This window comes from Xiphophorus maculatus, chromosome 18 (genome assembly GCF_002775205.1).
Source record: "Xiphophorus maculatus strain JP 163 A chromosome 18, X_maculatus-5.0-male, whole genome shotgun sequence".
Taxonomy (NCBI): Eukaryota; Metazoa; Chordata; class Actinopteri; order Cyprinodontiformes; family Poeciliidae; genus Xiphophorus; species Xiphophorus maculatus.
Window position 1 is genome coordinate 21,093,487 of NC_036460.1, and position 22,086 is coordinate 21,115,572.

The 22,086-nt window shown below is 36.6% G+C and overlaps 1 protein-coding gene across 4 annotated transcripts in view; it reads right to left on the reverse strand.

The window, feature by feature from the left end:
* The window catches only part of grik4 (glutamate ionotropic receptor kainate type subunit 4), a 349,633-nt gene that overhangs the window by 88,084 nt on the left and 239,463 nt on the right, over positions 1 to 22,086 (reverse strand). For all 4 annotated transcript variants that reach the window (XM_023351803.1, XM_023351802.1, XM_023351801.1 and 1 more), the window contains exon 8: positions 19,614 to 19,667. In XM_023351803.1, coding sequence (XP_023207571.1) covers positions 19,614 to 19,667 — 54 coding nt within the window. The remainder of the gene's footprint in view (positions 1 to 19,613; positions 19,668 to 22,086) is intronic.

Below are 22,086 nucleotides of genomic sequence, written 5' to 3' on the forward strand. Positions count from 1 at the left end.
TGGCACCACTGTGAGAGAAGACACTGAGTCCAGTAGGCGGTGACGAGTAACATTTCAGTAAATTGCATATTGATTTTCTTAATGATAAAATGCTGATTAATGACGTCCCTTCAGCTTTGCAGAGATGGAAGGTTATAACTTGCTAAAACCTTTCGGCCTGAAGCCGACCCTTGCACAGTTGCAAAATCCATTCCTAGTGGCATGCTGATTATCTGCTAATAGCTGAAATGTTCATGTAGTGTTGTGGGCAATAAGTCATTTCATACTTGTATCAATTGCCGCGTAAATTTAGGCTGAGCTGTAAAGCCTCCTGCAGCCTCTTAATTACAATGTTCTCAGGGAGCGTGGGAGGGGAGGGGAGAGGCGGAGGAGAGAAGGAATATTACCAAATGTCAGACCTGTTATGAACCTGGATGTAATTGAAAAATTGAATAAATGATTTACCATGGGTCTTTCTTTTTTACTTGATGAAATTCATCACACCGCTCTGTATAACTGGACATGAAAACTGAGATTGAAGCTCCATCAATTTCTCACGAGTTGCAGTCATTTCTGTCTGGATACTTCACAGTGTTGTTGGCGCATGGAGTGAACCCAAGTCGTTTCTCTTGCACAGTGAGATAAATTGCCAGTTACATCATTTCTAGCAGGTCAGCCAGTTAAATTCACTTTGAGGTAATTGTGAAATTAACATATATTAAGCAGAGAATGTCGGAGCTGACAAACCAACTTTGTCCCGATGCTTTTAGTAGCTGCATATGTTGTTTTTGGAAATAAATTAACATTTTAGATTGTTATATATAGAATTATGTCTGGCCGGTTACAGCAACAGCTGATTTGAGTTGCAGGGATCGTATGGCTGGAATAATTCTTACACTGGCAGAGACACAACACACCATCAACCCTGCAAGCCACCAGTGTTGGTCCTTTCCAGTAAGACACTCATCTTTATGTTTTATGAAGGAATGTCAGTGGAGAAAGCCTCAAAACGGAGATACGTAGGGAAACGTTTTCATATTAACCATGACGACTTCTTTTAATTTTATTGCACTGCTGTGTCCACATGGAGGAGGTACTTTTCATAAAAATGTGTGGAGGAAAAATTATTAAAAAGCACAAAACACAGCAGGCAATATGAAACTCTGCCTGTTTAAAATTTCTTTTCTAAAATTAGATGTCTTCTATGTCCTTCAATGTAAAGTACAGATTGAAAATAGTTCACAATTCTTGCACTGATAGAGTAATATTAAATTATTTCAATGCTTATGAATTGGTCATGCTCATAGTGTATCAAATTATATTGTGTATCCTACCTTTTCAGTGAGCGCATCTCTAATTTATGTATAGAATATAACGCAAAATATTAGCAGTGCAAAAACAGTTTATCTAAATATTAGAAGGCAGGCTTTTAACAATTACACCATCCAAAAGGTTGACCTTATAGTCAAATGTTCAAAGCTGTCTCACATAACACTTTGATAGTATTGTATGCAATTGCATCTATTTCTAAATATTTTAAAGTCATTTGGAAGATAATGCAAGTAAAAAGCATCCGAGCACATTTCCCACTCTTAAAGGCAAATTAAGTCCGACTACATTTATTCTGTGCTCCGTCTGTAAAGTGCTTTTAGCCTTGCTAGCTAAACTCTGTGGTTGGTAAATGTATAGTGACAGGAGCTCACTGTGATCTTTTGTACTAAAAGGGAGATTTTTTTCTTCCTTTTTCATGTTGTGCTTTAAAACTAAGTTGGTTCTCCAACTTAGTTTTCTGCTTTATTATACAACGCAGCGTTCCCCTTAATGTACGAGAGCACAGAATGCTTGAAGTAGGAGGAAACCTCACACAACCTTAACAACCTGTTGAAGACCAGAATGAGGATGAGGGAGAGACATTGTCCTGTCCAAAAGCTTTCCTAGTCTCATATTTATGTCTTCTTCAGTGATCTTTAGTGCAGAGGGGAGGTGGCAGGGTGTTGTGGAGGTAGTCCTTTTGTGTGGGAGTGGGATGTGGGTGAATGGGTTGGAGGTGGGAAAGTGTTTTTCAAACAGTTTTTACAATTCTGTGATTATTCACCATCTGATTCAACTGCAGTCTCTGAACAAAAAGCAGTGAATAAAATATGACGGGGACATGCTGCTTGCACATCATTATTCATCTAATTGTCCAAGCATTAATCACCTCCTGATGCAATTTACGTAAGAGATGTCAAGTAAACACTTTTCTCCAACTGTTCAACTGGTTTACTTACATGTAAATACTGATACAGTATCACTCAGATTTTTATTTCTACTTTTGAATGGTGTATAAAAGTACAATATTGTGCTGATTTTGTGTTAAAATGTGTAAAAAAAAACAACCCTAACCCCCCCTAAAACATACTGTGGTAAAAAATGATTCCAAATCACAAAAGCTTTTCCTTAAAATGCTCTTTCCTTTTGAAGTCCTTTTCAGGGAGTAACACAGAAAATGTGTGGTTTTCCTCAAAAGCTCCCCTGCACTCTTTCCAATCTTAAAAAGACAAAGTTGCACATATCGAAGGCAGTCATGGCTTGGTTACCAGAGAGGCATTACTCTTTTTTTTTTCTTTCTTTTCAAATTATATCCTTTAATATGTAATTATGAGCAATTCTCACATAAACATTTCAAGAAGCAAGAGGCAACCAGTACAAAATGGTGTCTACAACTTTCAGTTACAATTTTCAAAACTTCAAATGCGCCTTTGTCCCAACCCTACCACCAGAGTTAAGAACGAGGGAAAATTATAGACCTATTGAGCTAATGTGTGTGTTGTTGGAATGTGTGGGACACAGCTGGAGTAAGACACACATGCAGAAACTTCACACAGAAAAACTTCAATTGAGATTTAAACCTAACCTACCTACCAAAACCTATTTGCTGCAGAGTTAACAACTGTGCCACAATGTGGCCTCAAATTTCAGAGGCACAGTATACATTGTTATACTTTTCCTGTTGATTTTTGATTTATCATAATACAGTGGCTTGCTTAAACTCTGTCCCTCCCCAAAAAACTCCCCAGGATCTAATCACATACTTTAGAGATAAACTAAATAGGAAAAAAAAAAGAAAAAGAGAAAAGGATTAAGTATAAGAGGGATTGGATTGGGATGGAGACAGATAGAAAGTTATCACCACAGAAAAGATGTGACATATGAAGTCTACAAGCCAATTCAACTTTTTATTGCAAGCCTGGTAGTAAGCTGACTCAGGCACTAGGATTTGGAGAAAATCACACTGCAACACAATTGTCAAGGCTGAGTCATCCAAACATCAGGCTCCGAGGGAGAGTTAGCTGTAACAAGGCTGACAAAGAGTAATCAATAAACAAGAACTGCTCACACATATTCTGAGTCAAAAATGTGTGATGCCACACTGAATTATTTCCATTTTCTCATGATTCAGTTTGTTATACAAACATCAAACTAAAATCTGGCAAATCTTTAGCATAAAAAGATACCAAAAGAAGAAGTAGCATGCTTCTCTTATGCTACTAAAAGGATATACATACTTTTAGCATGCATATGCTAAAAATAGTATGCTCTAAAATATTAATTCAATATTTGGGAGCATAGCCAACGCAAACTGAAAACAAAATTAAGACCAAAAATGCATGCAGACTACCATTCTAAAACAGCACATCATCTTTCACAACTTTTCCTTCTGCTGGCTGATTGAACTGGTTGAAATTTTATTGAAGGAATCCAAGTCAGCGGGAGAAAGCCCTGATTTGTGAAGCAAGATTAGAATTGAGCAGGAAGTCAATGGCCAAGCTACTGCTGTGATGGTGTTCTCAGTATTTTCCTCTAAACATAACAATGGCTATAATGTACAAACATTGTACAAACACCACATGATGTACAGTATCTCCAACAATAAAGGCCTTTGTCCCTGAGTGCATTTGAAAACTACAATCTTGACTTTAGATGTTATTTATAGTAATGCCTTCTTGCTTGTTTTCAGCCTGATGGCTCAGCCATAATGACACCTACCAGCTTCATCCAGCATCTTTACAAGGTCTGTCTGCTTATGTTCTGTGTCTGAAAACATGTTCTGCACATATTGTACAAAAGACCTTCCTTCTCCCGGACAGGTATGATGGCCAGACATCCCGATGTTGTGAATACTTGCTTGAACAGATCCACATGGCATCTTTAGGAATCTGAGGTCAGTACCCAAAAATACTTCTCTTTTCTAGATCTTGACTGATTTATTTAGATTTTCTGTGTCGTCACAAAAATAAGCAGTGAACTGTGAAACGTGAACAGAATCGTGGAATTTCACAAACGAAATGCAATCCGCAATAAAATGCAGCACTTCACAGCACCTAACAATATATTAAAGTGTTTTGATTCAGTGTGTAAATACACACCTTTGGGGTTAACAAATCGTGTTCAATTGGAAAACTTGGAATTAAATAAAAATAAAAACAGGAATGTGGAATTTGGAAATAACTTAGGAAATAATAAAATGGAATGCACCAAAATGCATTTGAGGTATAGTTTTAAATACATCCAAAGATAAGTCTTTATTTCACTCTAATGTAGTGAATCATCCGAAGCTCACAAAGCTATAAAAATAAGATGAACTGAGAACATTAACTTAATGTTGCTCTGATAAGATCTGAAACTCTAAATAGGACGTGATAAATCAAGGACAGCTCTTCACTTGCATCTATACATGTATTTGTACCTGAAATTTTAAATACAGACCTTTAGTTTGACAAATGTGCACCAAGGGAACCAAGCAGCATAAGGGGCAAAGTAGAATATCTATATGCACATCTCTACGTACCTTAACACATAATTTTTAAAAGGTAGAAGATAAAATGAGACCACTGCCAAGTGAATGGAGAGGACAGACAAACAGGATGTAAACATTGGAAACGCTACAGGGTCTGGAAACATTGTTTCTAAGTTAGAGAAAGAAAATTACACAGAACAATAGCTTTGTGTCAATATTGTGGATCAAACTTAATCAATAACTTGAACATCACCTGAATGTACACATTGCTAGGACAAAGCAAAACAAAAGTGTGAAGCTAGCTGCCTGAGGTATTCAAACAGCCCCTTGCTAACACTTTAGATCAAACCACAGCCATAAAAATTATAATATATAATATATTCCTGACACACTCAAAAAAGAAAAAGATTTGGAAAGTATTAGAGAAATGTCCTGTCTCGTCAGAATTTCATCGAGCAAATCATAACAGCTTCATAAAGAGCTATAGAAGCCACAGTTGTACTCGACTTATCCAAAGCACCCAGCCATGACTGCTGTTTGCAACAGCAATGTAAATGGAAGAAAATTGATGGTGAATAGTTTGTTTTAAATGCATACTTTAATGGTTGTTTCATTTCCTATGAAGCCTGACAAAAACTTGCCTTTAGGACTTTAAAGATTTAAGTTATTGTTTATGTAAAGTGATTACTCAGTAAAAGATTTAAAAGTAACACAAATTTAAGTAAATTAAGTGACAAAATTAATTGTTTAGAGGCAAATAATTTCCCTGCTGGGATGAATAAAGTAATTCTATTCTATATTCTATAACAGACAGCTTTCGACTGCTTATGTTTAGATAAATTTTAAGATTATTGAAACAAAGCCAAATCAGATTTCTATTTAGCTTTAAAACTGCAAAATTAAGCACAAACATCAACAGAGGTCCCTAAAGTTGGAGTCAATTACAGCACCAGAATTATGTGTTTACCTGACTGCAGAAGAGTCTGCGTTTATTTTTAGAACTCTCAATAGCAGGAGCACAATCAGAGCAGACCCTAACAAAGATGACACGTCGTCTCGGCATTAGGAATGAAAAGCGAGGAAACATTATTTGGTGAGACATGCTTGTTGAGACATAATGATAGCATTAGTTTATATTTTGCCTGGATGCAGCTCTCTGTTGTCAGTATTCGTGCAGCTTATTACCTTTTCTATTACTCAGTTGATTGATTCTCAAACTCTGCGTCTAAACAGGGAAATATGAACTTTACATAAGCCGTGGAGGGGAATTAATTAAATCCCAATCATTTTCACAGTCACAGTGGTTGCTCCCCTGAAACTGTTTGAGTGACAAGACTTTTCCTTTTCTTTTTATTTTGGTGACATAAATCTTATGTTCCCCAGTGCATTTAGGGAACAGTAAAATTCAAGTGTTTGTTTCATTTATTTACAGGAACATGTCTGCACATTCACATTTCGGGAAATGTTTTTTTTCTTTCTGAGCAATAAATTTGAAGTGAATAAACAATACAATTCAACTGCGCACACCTGGCAAGAAAAGACCCTCTAAAAGAAAAAAGGGAGAAGATGTAGGATGATAAAAGTAAGGAGGGCCAGAAAAAAGAAATTGGTGAAATAATAAAAGGCACTAACTTGCTGTTGATAATTCTTCCTAATTAGAGTTGCAAACAATTATTCAACTTAAGATTAATTGTTGGTTAATGATTTATTAGATGAAAATGAGTTCTTTTTAATTAACTAAGAGCATCCATTTAGACATTTTTCAGCATTTTAGTGTGTCCTCCATCCAGAAGAGGGCGCCGCTTGTCATTCTTAAGTGAAGCCTGTTGATAAGAGAAATAAAGATGGCCGAGGCAAAGCAGAACAGAAAAGTGAAACAGTCCAAACAGAGTCTGGTGTGAGATGGAAAATGCACTTTACGCAGATCTGTTTTTGAAATATAACAGCGTTAACTTTTCAGCCAAAAATGATTGATATTCTATGAAGACAAATGGTAACATGAGAGAAGAAGACATGACGACGAGAAACAATTGATGTTGTGGGCTGTCATGAGTTAATGCACTTCATGGAGAAAAGTTTTAACATTCCTTCAAGAGCAACCACAAAAAACCTCCTAATAAAAGAAAAAAAGGTGATATTATGCATACTTTGGTTATAACAAGTGATTGACTGAGCCTTTCTGTAATCTTGCACCAGTCTGTCTTTTCCCTCATAAGCAAGGCATTTTCGTCCACATGGCCATAGCTGACTGGACTTGTTTTAAGGACCAGTCTCTGTAAATCTGAGGGACAGTCGTGTGTGAAAATCCCAGTAGATCATCAGTTTGTAAAATACTCAGCGCAGCCTGTCTGGCACCAACAAACAACCCACATTCCAAGTCACTTATAAATCTCCTTTCCCACATTACCTGTGATACTCTGTTTGAACTTCCGTATTTATGTTGGCCAAAGCTTAAATATATTGAGTTGCTGCCATATGATTTGCTTTTGTGCGATAAGCATTAAACGGGTTCACCAAATAAACCGGCCAGTGAGCACATGTACTTAAATATGAATCTGACTATTTAAAGGGTGTTCAGTTCCTGTCCTTGAGTACCATTGCCCTGCCTTTTGTTTTTATTTTTTTAGATGTGTTTCTGCTTCAATATAAATTATTGAAATGAAAATGTCATTAACAGGGATCTGTAGAACTTGATAATATGCTGGGAAGGTAATGAAACTGCTTGAATTCGGTAAGATGAAGCAATTACATCTAAAATGTGCAGAATATCAGCCTTTGAGGAGGGGATTTGGGGATCCCTGTATGATCAGATCCAATTGTACTGGAATGAATTGGTATGATATTAATTAAAATCAAACGGAAACAGTTGGGTGGGAATTGGATGTTCTTGTATCCGAAGTGTCTTGAGGCAGGTTTAGTTGTAATCTGGTGCTATATAAATAAAACTAAATTAAACTGGATTTAATTAAAAGTATTTTCAAAACAACACCAAAACGATACAGCTTATTTCCATGAGGAACACATGTAGGCAGGCCAAGATGTTACACACTGCTATGAATGAGTGAGGAAAGGGTTGCTGGGTAAAGGGGAGGAGGGAAAGGGCTACGAGTTCATTTATTTAAGTTTTGTCATTTGTGTGTGTGTGTGACAGCCAGGAAATGTCGGCAGACTTTCAGGCAAGGATGCATGACGACGACGCAGTGACAGGAGGGATCATGGGTGTGTGGAGAGGAAATGGAACATGGAGAACAAAACAAACAGGCGCGGGGTTGAGAATGGAGGAAGGGGGTGGAAAGAACGGCCCCCGCTTTGTAGAGGGGGATAATATGTCAGCCGACGCCACGTGTCAAAGCGTGTTTTTGATTTTTTTGCATGGACTTGATTGTGCGTGAGAGAAAGTGAGCCTGCAAGCCTCACATCAAGGCTCAAAATGACATCACAAAGTGAAAGTGGGCCACACGGGGCGCTGCCAGGCCCAATCTCGTGCTCATCTAACCTTCAAATGACATTAGGCATCCCGTCAACATACGATGAGTCACTCGCAACTTGATGTGATTTTTTCAATCCAACGGAGAGGCTTGGATCGCAGGATACAAATCACTTAGATGGAGGCTGTGGAGTGGAGAAGCTGCGTGCGTGTGTGTGAGGGCGGAGGGTGCGTCTGGTGGTGGTGGAGGGTGTAATGATGTGAACAACTTTTTCTCCCAGAGACAAAGTTTTCCTCTCAAAACCCAAAGCTGTAGAAACCCAGTTGAATTTCTCAGTCTTTTAGCTTTTCCTTTTGCCCCCCAAAACTATTAAAGTTATGGATTTATATCTGAACATATTAATCTAACATTAAGTGGTCATTGAGGATCAGATATAGAGATCCCAAGTAATTTATCATATATAACAAAAAATAAAATTTGATACATCCCTAAGAGCTGGCCAAAGTATTTATAACGCTTGAGCATTTTCATATTCTGTCTTTCACAACATTTTATGCATTTTATCAGGGTTTTTTGTTGTTGTGGAGAAACAAAGTAGTGAATGATTATGAAGTAGAATAATTTTTAATTTAAAAAAAAAAGAATCTGACATAAAATCCAGTGCAAGAAAATGCCTTCAGAATTCGGTCTATGGTCTTGAACTTTGTATTTTCCGCCTGCTCACAAATGGATCTGTTCTGTGAAGGCCTCATATTTTTATTACAGAACATTAGAGAACAAACGGCATCATCGAGCCCAAGGATTACACCAGACACAGAGGGAACGTTGTGAAGAAGATTACAGCGGGGTTAGATTATGAAATAATAACCCAAGCTTTCATCACATCACAGAGCAATGCTCAATCCATCATCCAAAAATGGAAAGAGTATAGCACACCTGAAAACATACTACGAGATGGATAAATCTGCTTCAAGTATAATTACTAATGGTGCTGCTCTCCAAAAATCTGGCCTTTATGAAAAGGTTGTTGAAACAAAATCAAGGCCAAACCCATAGCAATAGTCCCCTGTGCAGTTTGCCAAAAGCAACTAAGATGAGTACATGTACAAGAAGCCACTTTGTTCATATGAATCTGAAAAGTTTGAGCTACATGCAAGATGCTTTGTGGGGAAAAACTAACACCCTAAAAACACCATTGTCGCAGTGAGACATGGTCAGAAAGTGAAAAAAATCTGAGATTTGAAACTGAGGCAAAGGTTCACCCTCCAACAAGGTGACATGAATAAAACCAGAGCAAATTTAGAGATGAATTAAGATTCATTAATTTAAACATTAAGATAAAATGTGGCTAACTCTGTGAAATTTTGCAAACAAGAATGGATTAAAAAAAAAAAGGTTTCTATATGTGCAAACCTGGTAGTGGCAGACTTCAAAGGACTTGAAATTTCAGCAAAGATATTGACTCAGGGTGGCTAAAAAATGCACAAAAAACATTCAGATTTTTATTATTAGGACAAATGTGAAAATAATCCATTGTTCTCTTCCCATTCATAGTTATGTGCTACACTGTGTTGGTCCATCACTTAAAGTCCTAATAAAATACATTGACGTTCTTGGTTCTAACAAGCCAAAGTCGAAAAATGGGGGAAGGAATTCTTCACTTCAATCATCTGTTTGTCTGAAGTTTATCAGCATCATCAAGTAAAAGTAATTTTGCAGGTTAAGAATTGCATTTCATTATCCAAGCCCAAAGCCCCTGAAATCACAGAGAGCCGCTAATTTGGTAAGGAGTTCAAAGCAAATCTCAGAGACCATTACAACATGTAACAAGTTGAATTTAACAGCTTTTAAAAAACGATGAGCAGCAAAAAACTATCTTCACCCCACGGAGCATTGTCTGATGATAATTTGCTCTTTTAATAAGGATCAGAAAAAGATGCTTAACTCTCACCAATCCTCTCCACAGGGACCTCTTCTGAATCCTCACTTGCTTTTTATTTACAATTAAATGTGCAAGCTATAAAAATAAATTTCATGGAAGACGATGCTGCACAGTACCAGAATTGTTAGCACTGTTGTTTGCGGCACAAAGGTCCTAGCTCCAAATGCTGGCCCAGGGTCTTTTTGTATGGGCTTTGCATATTCTACTCACTCATGCAAGGGTTCTCTCCAGGTACTGCGGCTTCCTCTCACAGTTCAAACACAGTTAATTGGGATTTCTAAATTGCCTTGAGGTATGAGTGCTTGCATGGTTGTTTGTCCTGAGCATCACTGTAGCCGCGTTACAATCTGTGTTTTTGATGTGGATTTTGAAGTATCACATTGGAAATGTTTGAAGGAAATAGAAAATTCTAAATAACCTCTTCAATTTTGCAAAAAAAAAGTTTTTAAGCTTGCTTGAGGTGGTTTCTGGATTTTCCCAGAAAGAGATAATACGCAAAAGGGGATTTGGAAACACATGTGCCCAAGTTCTGACATCGTGAACTTCCAGCTCCGAGAGTAGGACTCAATTTTTCTGAGATGTGTGGTTCATGCTAGTTTGCAAACTCTACAGCTTATTTATTACAGCCATGAGCAGCATCAACCTCTGAGGAAATATGTACCCTGTTTGATTTGTTCCAAACCAGTACATGGCAACATGACTAATTCACATTTTCATTTTTGCAAAAGTTTTAAAAGTTGGTTCAAAATTCTAGTGCCAATTGGATGGAAACATGGCTTGTGTTGCCATATGAATTATTGGAGACCTTTTGCTCTATGACCGTTGTACATAGGGTGCCATCTTCCCTGTGACTCTGCACAGACAAGTGGGCATAGAAAATGGAAGAATGTATGGGTAATGGAAACAGGGTGATATAATTGCACATGATGTAGTTTGAAACATGGGAGCACGATGAAAAGAAGGTCAACATTCTGCTCAGTGATGACGGGCGAAACAAATTACCCTTGCTTAACCTTACTTCCTTATCCAGCTCTTCACATCACACTAGTCAGACAAACAACAACAAAAAAAATCAGCTGAAGAAAAATAAGCATTTTCTACTGCTGGAAGTTAAATCTGTTAGTGGGCAAGAGGAAAACCAAGACTCGAGATGGGTGGCCACTTGAAGACACTGATGAGCGTCTTGAGATGATGATTCAGGGGAAACAGATTAGGCAGAGGAGCAGTGTGGCAGATCGTTAGTCAGAGTTGTCAGGACCAGATACAGATGAAGTGTCAGCACAGGAAGACAGGAGTAGTGAATGGCTGGACAAAGTAGGCCGAACAGAATTCAGATATCTGGATAGGGAAGGGAGAGCAAGATGCAAAAAGGATGGAAAATTAAGAATGATTAATGTTTACAGGCCTGAATGATCTGCTAGTCAACTATGAACATCTACAATCAAAAGTTTCTGTAGCTTTACAGCGGTAACAGTCAGTTGCTATGCATCATATTATGACTTATTCTGCTACAAGTCCTTAAATCTTACCTGATCCTCTTTAGAAATGTATGTATTTACCAATAAGTGTAATTTTTCAGATTACAAAAGGCAATTCATATTTTCCTGAAGCAATTTAATGAGGATAAAAGTAATTAATCCTACTAATGATTGAATAAAGTGTACAAATCCTACAGTTCACCACATAGTATGTAGTCAGTTCTGTTTTAAGAAATGTTCAGATATATAAGTTAATTCTTTACGTTAATATCTGGAAAATAAATGATTTAATTTATGGCAAACATTCCAAATTGATTTTTTATTCATAAACAAAAATTTGAATTGACAAGTCAAGACACCCTGCTTCCTACTATTTTGTCTAAACTATTTGGCTTCAGTGCTTCTTTCAGCTAAGTGAGGAAAGCTTACCTTACTCCTCACTCTGAGTTGTGATAAGTTGAGGGATTACTTGCTTGTTCAGTTAGTTTCCAGCTTAGATACAGGTTTAATAAAGCCCAGGAGTTTTCATTTCATAATTCTCAGCCTGTTCTTTGTTGACTCAGTGGTATGTTTTTTCATGTTTCAGCTTCCAGTTCTCCTTTAGCTTCAAGCTTTTTTTTATAAATAGAAATTCATCACCATGAAACAACAATGCGGCATGAGCCCCGAATATCTTAAGATTCAACACCACATAAAATAAATAAGTGGGTACATTTACTTTTACATTTAATTGAAGTTTATTTTTCTTTGAACATAAATGGAGCATTGCAGAACTTCTGTACGTTACATAAAACATTTGAAAATCGAGTGTTTCATTATATTTATCTTCCAAACAGACAAACTCTCCCAAATTTAAATTCACAGTAAGCATAAGAAATCACAGGTTTTCTAAATATCCATAATATCAACTTTTTCTTTTTACACACCGCTTTTCCCCGCTTCAATTTCTTCAATTGTGGCATGAAAGCAGTGTATAAATCACTCAAGTTATTCCCTTTTCTTTACCTGCATCTATGACATATTGTAAAAAAATTACACAGTTTGAAATGCATAAATAATGTTTTTCCAATGGGATTCTATATCTACATTAGGAGGCAAACTAAAGGCTGATTTGAAAATAATGTTCAGTTTCTTAATACCAACAGGATAGCATCTTTCCATGCAAACACCTAATATTAGGAACATAAATTTAGAGCACCTTTGAAGCTTAAATAATCAGCAGTTCATTCTTCCTAAAATAGCCTACTCTGAAACCAATGACTACTTTATCATAATTTATCAAAACACAGCGGGACCTCTAACTCACTTTTACCCTCCTGGGATTACAACTACACCCCAAAACTCTTGAAAGCAATTTGGATTGATTAAATGCTCTTTTGATCAGATTACGCAGTGATATGCGGTAACTGTTCAGATCTACGACACGGTTTTAAATGGCCAGCGACTCCAATCTGGAGTTCAGAACTGAACTTTCACTTCTACAAAAATTTAATTAGGTGCCATCTGAAGGTGAAACCGCCTGCCCACACACACTTCATTAGAACAGATCAAGTTCCTGCTTTGATAACACATGGAGATCTGCAAGTTTATTTTAGTATATCTTGTGTTAGCCTGAGATGAGTGGTTTAAAAAAAGGTTATATTGCATCCAGAGGTGTTTGTATTTATGAAAACTAACGGTATATCTTTCCAACACAGATGACATTTTTTTTCGCCATAGCCAGCAAATATAAAAGGCTCATAACACTGAGCTTTACAAGTTGATCTTGGATTTTATAACAGAGGAATAATGACAGTTTTCTTTTGAGCAAATGAAAGCGTAGAAAATCATGTCACACCGGAATGCTTTAGAAATATAAAGAATGATAAAAAATATTACATAGGGTTTTTCCCCCTGAAATAATAAATAAAAGTATGTTTTATAACAGTTGAAAGTCAATGCTAGATGGACACTTATAAACACAATCTTACCACACAACATTGTAGATAAAGATGCCAAACTTACACAATTCATCATGCAGATATAGTTGTGTTTATTGTCTCCTGAGATTAAGATCAAATAAGACATATTAGCATGTACTATTCCATTTAACTCTTTAAATATTTTATGTACTACTATTAGATAAGATACAAACTGACATTCATTCAAGAATCGAATTTAAATCGTTTTTGTTTTTCAAACTTTTACCTTGCACACAGTTTGTCATGCAAAATCATGAATTTGTGTGAAACAGTTTTTCAGGTAATCTAAAATACATATTGACATATTGTTTTTTTTAATTATTTGTTTGTTTATTGTATTCAAAAAGTACATTTAAGCTGCAGAGAACTACCAGAAGAAGAGCAAAACACAGAGTAAGTCTGCACCCCAAGAGCAGGTTTTTGTCATGAACGCCACATAAAACTCGTATGTACAGATTCCTAGAACAAAGCAAGATTTGCCTTTCAGGTAAAAAGTATATGGGCTTAATTTAAACAGAACAAAAAGCCAACAGGGTAAAACATTAAAGTATATCATGCTATGAGATCATCATGTTGGACGCTGCCTGTTCAAAGGGCTTTAAGTTGCGTGAAAACATAACAGCTTTTATGAAAAGGGTAGCCTGATAAAATATGATGGTGATGTACTTTCATAAGCGGATGGTAAAGCAAACAAAGAATGCAATGTGTTTTGTTCGGAGAAGTACAATTAGTGTTGAAAAACTGAGGGAAGGCACATCCTGAAACTTCCCTTTGTCCTCTTCTGTGTATTTATGTAAGAGCCAGAGCCATTTAAAACACAATAAATAGGATGAGTCACTAATTACAACAACTAAGGAGACAAAAGCTCAGCCGTTTTTAATCTCACAGCTTCTGTATGCAATCCCTGACTGCCAAGGGCACCCAGCTGATCATTAAATAATGTCAGCTAAGGTTATTGTGCTTCACAGAGCAATAGCTGGATTTTTTTTTTTTTTTTAGGAAAATGGTGTCACTGAATGGGTGGCTGATGGGTCATTATTTTGAAAGTACAAAGATCTGTGGGCTGTCCTTCAGCAGAAGAAAAGCAAGATTATTTACAATGTGAAAACATGTAAAGTGAGAGAAATAAGCCGACTGAAGGAGAACAGAGAGCTAGAACAGAAGATGGTATTTCATTGTTGAGGAGGAAACTAGCATACGCGTAATGAGTCATAAATCAGCTTGATATGAATCCTCTCAGCAGCGCTATTAGAGCAAAGTGTTTTGAACCTCATTAATTTACAAAAAGGAGTAGCTATCTGCTAAGTTTACTGTAGCATCAGATTTTCTCTGAGCCACCATCATCTTTGTCCTCACATCTCACCCTAATGCAGATGTTATCCTCAGATCAGTGGTCAGCTTCTATAACTTAACTTCACAATTACAAATATTTTCCAAATGTCTCTCCATCTTAATCCTAATCAGTCTTTTGTTATATAAAATAGAAACATTCGAGAAAACATGCAGAAGGACTTTGTGAAAATCAGTGATAACTATTTGAGTGAGAATGAATTGCTTCAAAAGCATAATTAAAACCTTTCAGTTTTATCTTCAGATCATTCATCTTTTGTTTTGCCTGTTCTTTTTTTTTTTAACTAAACTCTAATGCACAATTTGAACATTTTGTAAAACTGGGAGTTTTCATGTGTGAACTCGAACTTTAAGCTGTGTTAAGAGCAGTGCAGCTCTTGCTGGGAAGAACAGAAAATAAAACACCCATCACCACTGAATAAATACTGTGTTATAAGCTAAATTGTACCGTGAGATTTTTAGTTTCTTTTGGAAAGCGTCTTGTTTTAGTGCCTAATATTATGCAACCTAAGCTAATCTTTGTAAATGGTGTTTGAGTAATAATCTATCAGAAAAAAGGACAGCTTAGACTACCAGGACTCTCCACTGACACCTTTGAGAACATATTATAAATTTAACAGTGCACTGACATTGACACCGACTTTTGAAGTTAAGCAGTTCACAAAAACTACAGAAATTCATATCATTAAAGATGTTTTCACACCATCAAGTCTGCTTTGGGATGAAGCCCATTTTATTCATGCCTCCTGAGCAAAGAAAAAATATGAATCCATATTTATGAACGACACAGGAAGAGACAATTTTATATTTTGTGGATTGTTCTAAAGGAGAAGGTGTTTTTATTATTTATGAACCCAAGCATTCATACTTAATATTGTTTAAAACAAAGTTAAGTAAAGAATAGCACAATACTTTCCCAGGAAAGCTGTGGTAACTCCACAGTTTATATTCCAGAATAAAATTTAATCAGAAAACTGGATGGAATTCAGGACCGACCATATGGTGCAGCGAGTCAAATGTCAAAAGATAAATCAAAACAAGCATCCAGAAAATCTGAGCCCATTAGGACAAATGGTTGTTTATTCTTTTTTTAAATTCACATATCAGATTTGTATTTTGAACCACATGCCCACTCTAGCCAGTCATCCAGTTAAATAAATGACTCGCATGATAAAAACGATACTTATTCCTTTGTTGATTAAATTCTTCAATATCACACACCTGTCTGAGATTCACGACATGTTACAGCTTTCAAGGAGATGTAGCAGGCCAGGCACAAATAAAACTATCATCTGAGGGAAAAATTATTTTTGCTGCTTTCAAACAACTTTTCTCATTTGTCACAATTTAAATGTTCATGTTTCACTTAGTTTAAACTACTGAGTTCGCCCCTCTGTGGCAGTATGCTTCTGCGCAGCTGCATAGTCCATGCAGCTGTACAGTGTTAGCATTCAGAACATAACACTGCTGACCTCAAGTCCTCTGAATGCTAAAACATCAGAGACAGAGACCTTTTTCTGAAGTGGATTTGATGTAAACCAACATGAAAAAAATGCCTTTTCGCTCCCTATGGACAAGCACTCAAGTCGTCATCTGAGCCTGTAAAAAATGCAGAGCTGCAACTTGGTTATTCAACCATCAGGACCGACAGGACAGATTAATGGCCAACTTTACACCACTTCGCTGTAAGACAGTTTTTTAAAAGCATGTCATATAAAAGGAACACACTGGTAAGAAGAAGGAATATTTAATTTTTCCTTAAATTATTTTGTTCAATTTTATTCAAAGTTAAGCTCTTGAATTATGGGGTCTGCTGGTTCATGACAGTTTCACATCAAAACTACTGCAGGCGTGACCGTTAATTTTATAAGCTATTCATTCAAATATAAAACAGACAATCAGCAACAATAAAAATGTGAATGATTCAGATAATGTTACCGAATTAGAAAAAAAAAGATTCTTGACCAACACTGAACAATTTGTGATCAGTGATGAATTGAGCTTTGAAATATTAGCATTTGATCATGTCCAGGAGAATTTATGTTTATGATTAAACTAATGACTACAAAGACAATGGGATTCTGCTTTAGCTCCAGAAATACAGACAGGATAGCATCAGGTCCTTAAGCTTAGTAGGAAATTATCACTGCAGAAAAAAACAGAAACAAGCTATGAATATGAAATTATGGCTGTAATCAAGATCATTTTTAGAGGGATTGACGGTAACCTTATGTTACTAAAATCTGGGGGTTTAGTCTTAACTACACCAAGAAAAGAACTAATCTTACTTCAGACGACTTTTGGACTGCTGGTTCTTCCTGTTGTGAATGGATAGCCTTCCCTCAACACAGTAAATACTAGACTGCAGGTTCACTGGAGATGGTCAGCTGGCTTCGGCTAAAGAGCGGGTTGGTTGGCCGGGGTAGTCAAGAAAATATATTCACCAAATGTTTTACTTGGAAAAGCTATTAGAAACAGCTTTTGAAAATTGAGTCTTATCAAAAGAAAAGGAAAAGTAATAGTTAATTATTTTTAAGTGTCAGACATAGAGATCCCAACACCGGAGGGATCTCTTAATGTTTACATCCAGTCAGTACAGCCTTCACCCCAATTGTAAGCCAATGAAACTGATGAGTCTGGGCATAAATGGAATCTCTCCTTCCTCCACCCTTTCCCACCAATACTTAGATTTTAGTGCAAACAAGAGAACAATCTTCTCAATTTCCCACACACATTCAAACTTATTGAACTCAAATTTTGCCAGCTGTGTTTCTGAAAAATTGTTAGAAACAATTTTCCTCTATCAAGATGCAGATTTATAGTCTCAGTTTTCTGAAATTAGCTGAAAGATTTGTCAAGTGTGGTCTTCTGGTGCTATTCCTTATCTGCATCAAGCTGTGACATGTTGTGCATTGAGAGATGGTTTTAGTCGTACTGTATTTGTTGTAACATGTGTGTTTATGTTGCTTTTCTGTCATGCTGCACCCACCTGCCAAAACTGTCCTCAAAACTGCAGCACACCAGATATTTTGGGACCATTTTCTGTACTTATACGAGTACACCAGCAGTTTCTGAAACACTGAGGTCCCGCTGGCCTGCATCAACAACCATGCTATGTTCAAACTCCCTCTAGTCCTCTTTCCTCTCCATCATCGCCAAGCTGCAACAAATGCTCTTTACAGCCATCTGGATATTTAAATGTAGTAAGTTGCTCTCATGTGATCGGCAGATCTGCCAATAGTGTTAATAAACTGTTGAACAGACTTACTTAATAAAGTGGCTGGTAAATGTAATTGAATAGGAATTGGACTAATTTGTCTGGTTAGGTGCCTCAAGACTGAATCTGTTGTGAATTGATGCTGTATCAATTATTCTTTTATTCAAGAAACAGAGCTCAGTCAACGGATGGAATACACAACATACTATAAATGGGTTGGTATATATCAGGGCAAAGGCAGCAGGGCTGTGAGAAACACAGGCTTGATTATCATAAGATTAGTTACCCAGAAGAGATCATCCAACTAAGCTCACTCCAAAGTTTCCAAAAAACCAAGACGACTTCAAAGAAGCCAGCTTAGTCTTTAGACCAAATGAAGAACTCTGATGAAATGTCCTAATAAGTTTACAATTAGAATAGATAATATGCTGCTAAGACTCTGAAATATTTTGGTTTAGAAAGAAATGTTCATTCAACCATGCAAACAAAACCACTACTTTACCAATAAGCATTCATAAGAAAATCACAATGAAAAAGAAAGATAACAGTAAAAATCATTCATGTATTCAGTGAGTTTAGTTAACTCTTGTATTCTTAAATGAAGTGTTAGCAGCAGCAGCAAAGACGTATTAGCAGCAAAAAACATAGTTTTAAATAATTTACTTTAAAGAAGTGGTATTATGTATATTACAGAATTGCGCTGTTTCATAGTACAATCAAGTAACTATGTAACCAACAGAAGATAGAAAATGATCTATACATAAACATAAGAAATTTGACGTTGCAATTTGACGTCTTGAAATTGACCCACTTTTAGGTGCAGGTTGTGTACAAAGGAGCCAGAAGTCTAAAACATCTCACTGTGAAACATGTAGCAGGCACAGACGTCTCCAACGGTCATGTCAACGTCCACATGCCACATTTCTAAGAAAGCATTTTTTCCAAAGTTACCTCAGTTATCAGGGGTTTCTAAAACGCTTGAAAATTGAATGGGTGTAACAGCACATTGCAACAATCTGATGGTTGAATAACCAAATAACAGAAAAAAATATTTTGAATTGAAAATGTTGCTTATTTTGATGATATATAGTTTTCCACTAAAATGTGATTAATTGAAATTACCTATTGCAGACTACTATTAAGTCGATTAAAAATTTAATCAAGTCCCACCACTTATTTATTTATTTGATGCTAAAATGCTCTTCAATGACTGGAGGCACGGTGGCCGCTACAGCAAGTCTCTAATATGCTGTCCAACAAAATGAGGTAGAAAGTCAACCATTTAACTCGGAAATAATGAATCCGTGCCATCAGTCCTCTATATAACCTCTTCCTAATGAAGCATTAATTCAAAGTAGAGTACCAATTAAAGGTTTCTGTTGTAATGCATTACATGAGTGCAGCATTAGATTATTGATGTGCTCCTTTAGGTATGAAATATGTACTATAATTGCCAACATGTCCATGCATTTCCTTACCAGGGAGGTGAAGATGTAAGTGTAGTAGACAGACAACATCCCCAACTCTGATGCCTGCAGGGAAAATGACAAGAAGGGCATAGGGAGAGGAATAAAAAGTGAGAAAAATTAATTATCTACAAAGAGCAGAACAAAATTAAGGAGTCTTTGGCAGAAAAAAAAAAGTGTGAAGTTCAGAGTCAGACACACAAAGGGGCGGAGAAGAACAAAACATAAGGCTCAGAAGAAAAAATAAGGAGGGAGGAAAAAAGTTGAGAGGTCACTGAGTCATGTAACTGGAGCTTCATCTGAGCATGCAGATCAAATCCACATCTTGATAAGCACTGACGCATCATCATCTAACGAAACCTCTCGATGGAGCAATTAATTTCTGAGCTCCATTGGTATGCTGCTCGACACTGTCACACAATCTGATTAAATCAAAGTCGGCGAGGAGCAGCTGCGAAGGGCAGGGCGAACTTTATAAAGATCATTTTCTTAAAACACATGATCTGAACAGAAATTTATTAAGATGGAGACTTTAGCTTAATCAAGCCAGACAGACAAGTAATCTAAAATCCATACATTTCAACTTCATTTGTAGGTACAAAGGGATTAAATAAAAAAACTCTACTGCACGACTCAGATGTGCCGCACTTGAAGCTTATCCTTGAATATTTCTTTTTTAAAGCAAAATGTTTTGATATTTTCATGTTCAAAATGTGCATAATGAGCATCTCAAACATGAAAATGATTTGAGGATTTTGTGTCAGTGAAAAATTATTAATGTCTAAGAATGCTCCTGAATTTGTGCTGTTAACATGAGTGCATGTCACTCAGTTATGAATCAAGAATATTCAGACAAGGTGTAAAAAAGAAGATCAGAAAATAAATTTCTAAGTATAACGCTACTAAATATTACAGAAAAGCAGCAAATAAATTTTGTGTAACAGAACTCCAAATAAACTCACTATATCCTCCAACAGCGTACTTTTCTGTGTGCACTGTCATTTTAAAACTACGTCAGCTAAGCTAATTATAGCTTTATTACAGTTATTGGTTGGCATTTACCCTTTAGTTTCACACAAAAAAGCAAAGCTGTAGAATGAAAAACAGTTTTCTTTCTGATGCAGAAAATTATATATAACAATGCGTGACATATTTTCTTTGGGTGACTACCACTTTTAACAACATACTGCAGGGTTCACATCATGATGGATGGTTGCTGCACAGATTTCATAGAGAGAGCGGAACATAAACAAAGCAATCACAGGATGAATAATTAAACCCATTTACTGCCTTTAAATAATGCTTCCTGCTTTTCACAATTCCTTTAGGACAAACCCTAAGGACCATCTGAGACGGGCAGATTTGTAGTGATTCACTTTTGACATGTTTGGCATCTCTGAGCTAAACCACAGATTGGACTTTAAAGGAATCTGCTGCAGGATTGCCTCTTAAAAATATCATATAAAGAGCACTGAGAGCAGTGTATCCAGTCAAACTACAAGCACACATGTTGATGTTTATTTAGGACTTTTGTCACGGACCTACACAAAAGTGCTGCATAATTATAAAGTTAACAGGACATGAACACGTAGTTTTCAGGGATAATAATCTACTACTTCCCCTAAGTAAAAATCTTGTAAAATCAACAGACTTCAGGAGTCACCTATTTAAAAATAGAGTTCACCTAAATGCAATTTATTACAATATAAACAGCTATAAAGGCCTTTGTTTTTTCAGCTGAAACAACATCTGTGCTTTTATATAGAATCATATTGATTGAACCTGCCAGCTGTATCAATTGTCCGGATCAGCTGTGACTCACCGTATGCCCCCATCCCCCCCAAAAAGGCAAACTTTCAGATTTTGCACAGCAGAATAAAATATGACATATTCAGTAGTTTGAAAATAATCCCAATGGACTCACGATCAGCTTGTCCACCAAATCAACTGATAAAGCAGATTGATACAGAGTATATCTGCTTTACTAGTTCACTACTACCACTTCAAGAATATGTTTGCTTTTCCAACATGTCTTAGCACTAGGATGATACAGTTTTCGAGTCCTTCCCATATTGGCTCAGCAGGGCCAAAAGGCCGGAGTCCACCCTGACGACTCTGATGGCTCAAATTAGCATCCCTTCTTCAATTGTAAATGTGGTCGTTGACCGTCGGGCCAGAAGGTGGGAATGTGAATAGTGCATGTTGGGGGTGGGTATCTATGATACCTGCAGGAGATCAGGTCTCCTGTAGGTAGTGCTCTTCAGTTTAGTTTTGAAGCATACATGAAGTGTTTTTGGAGAGATGTGACCTTTTGCAGCTGATCCATGATGTTGTGCTGCATTATCCAGGTCATTTTGCCAAATGTACATAGAGTTTGCAAAACATACAATCTGTTTCAAGAAATGTGCAAAGGTTTTTCTAAAAGAAATTAGTAATGTTTCTCTTTGAAATAAAGCTAAGAGGGTATAAAATGACAGTTTAGAAA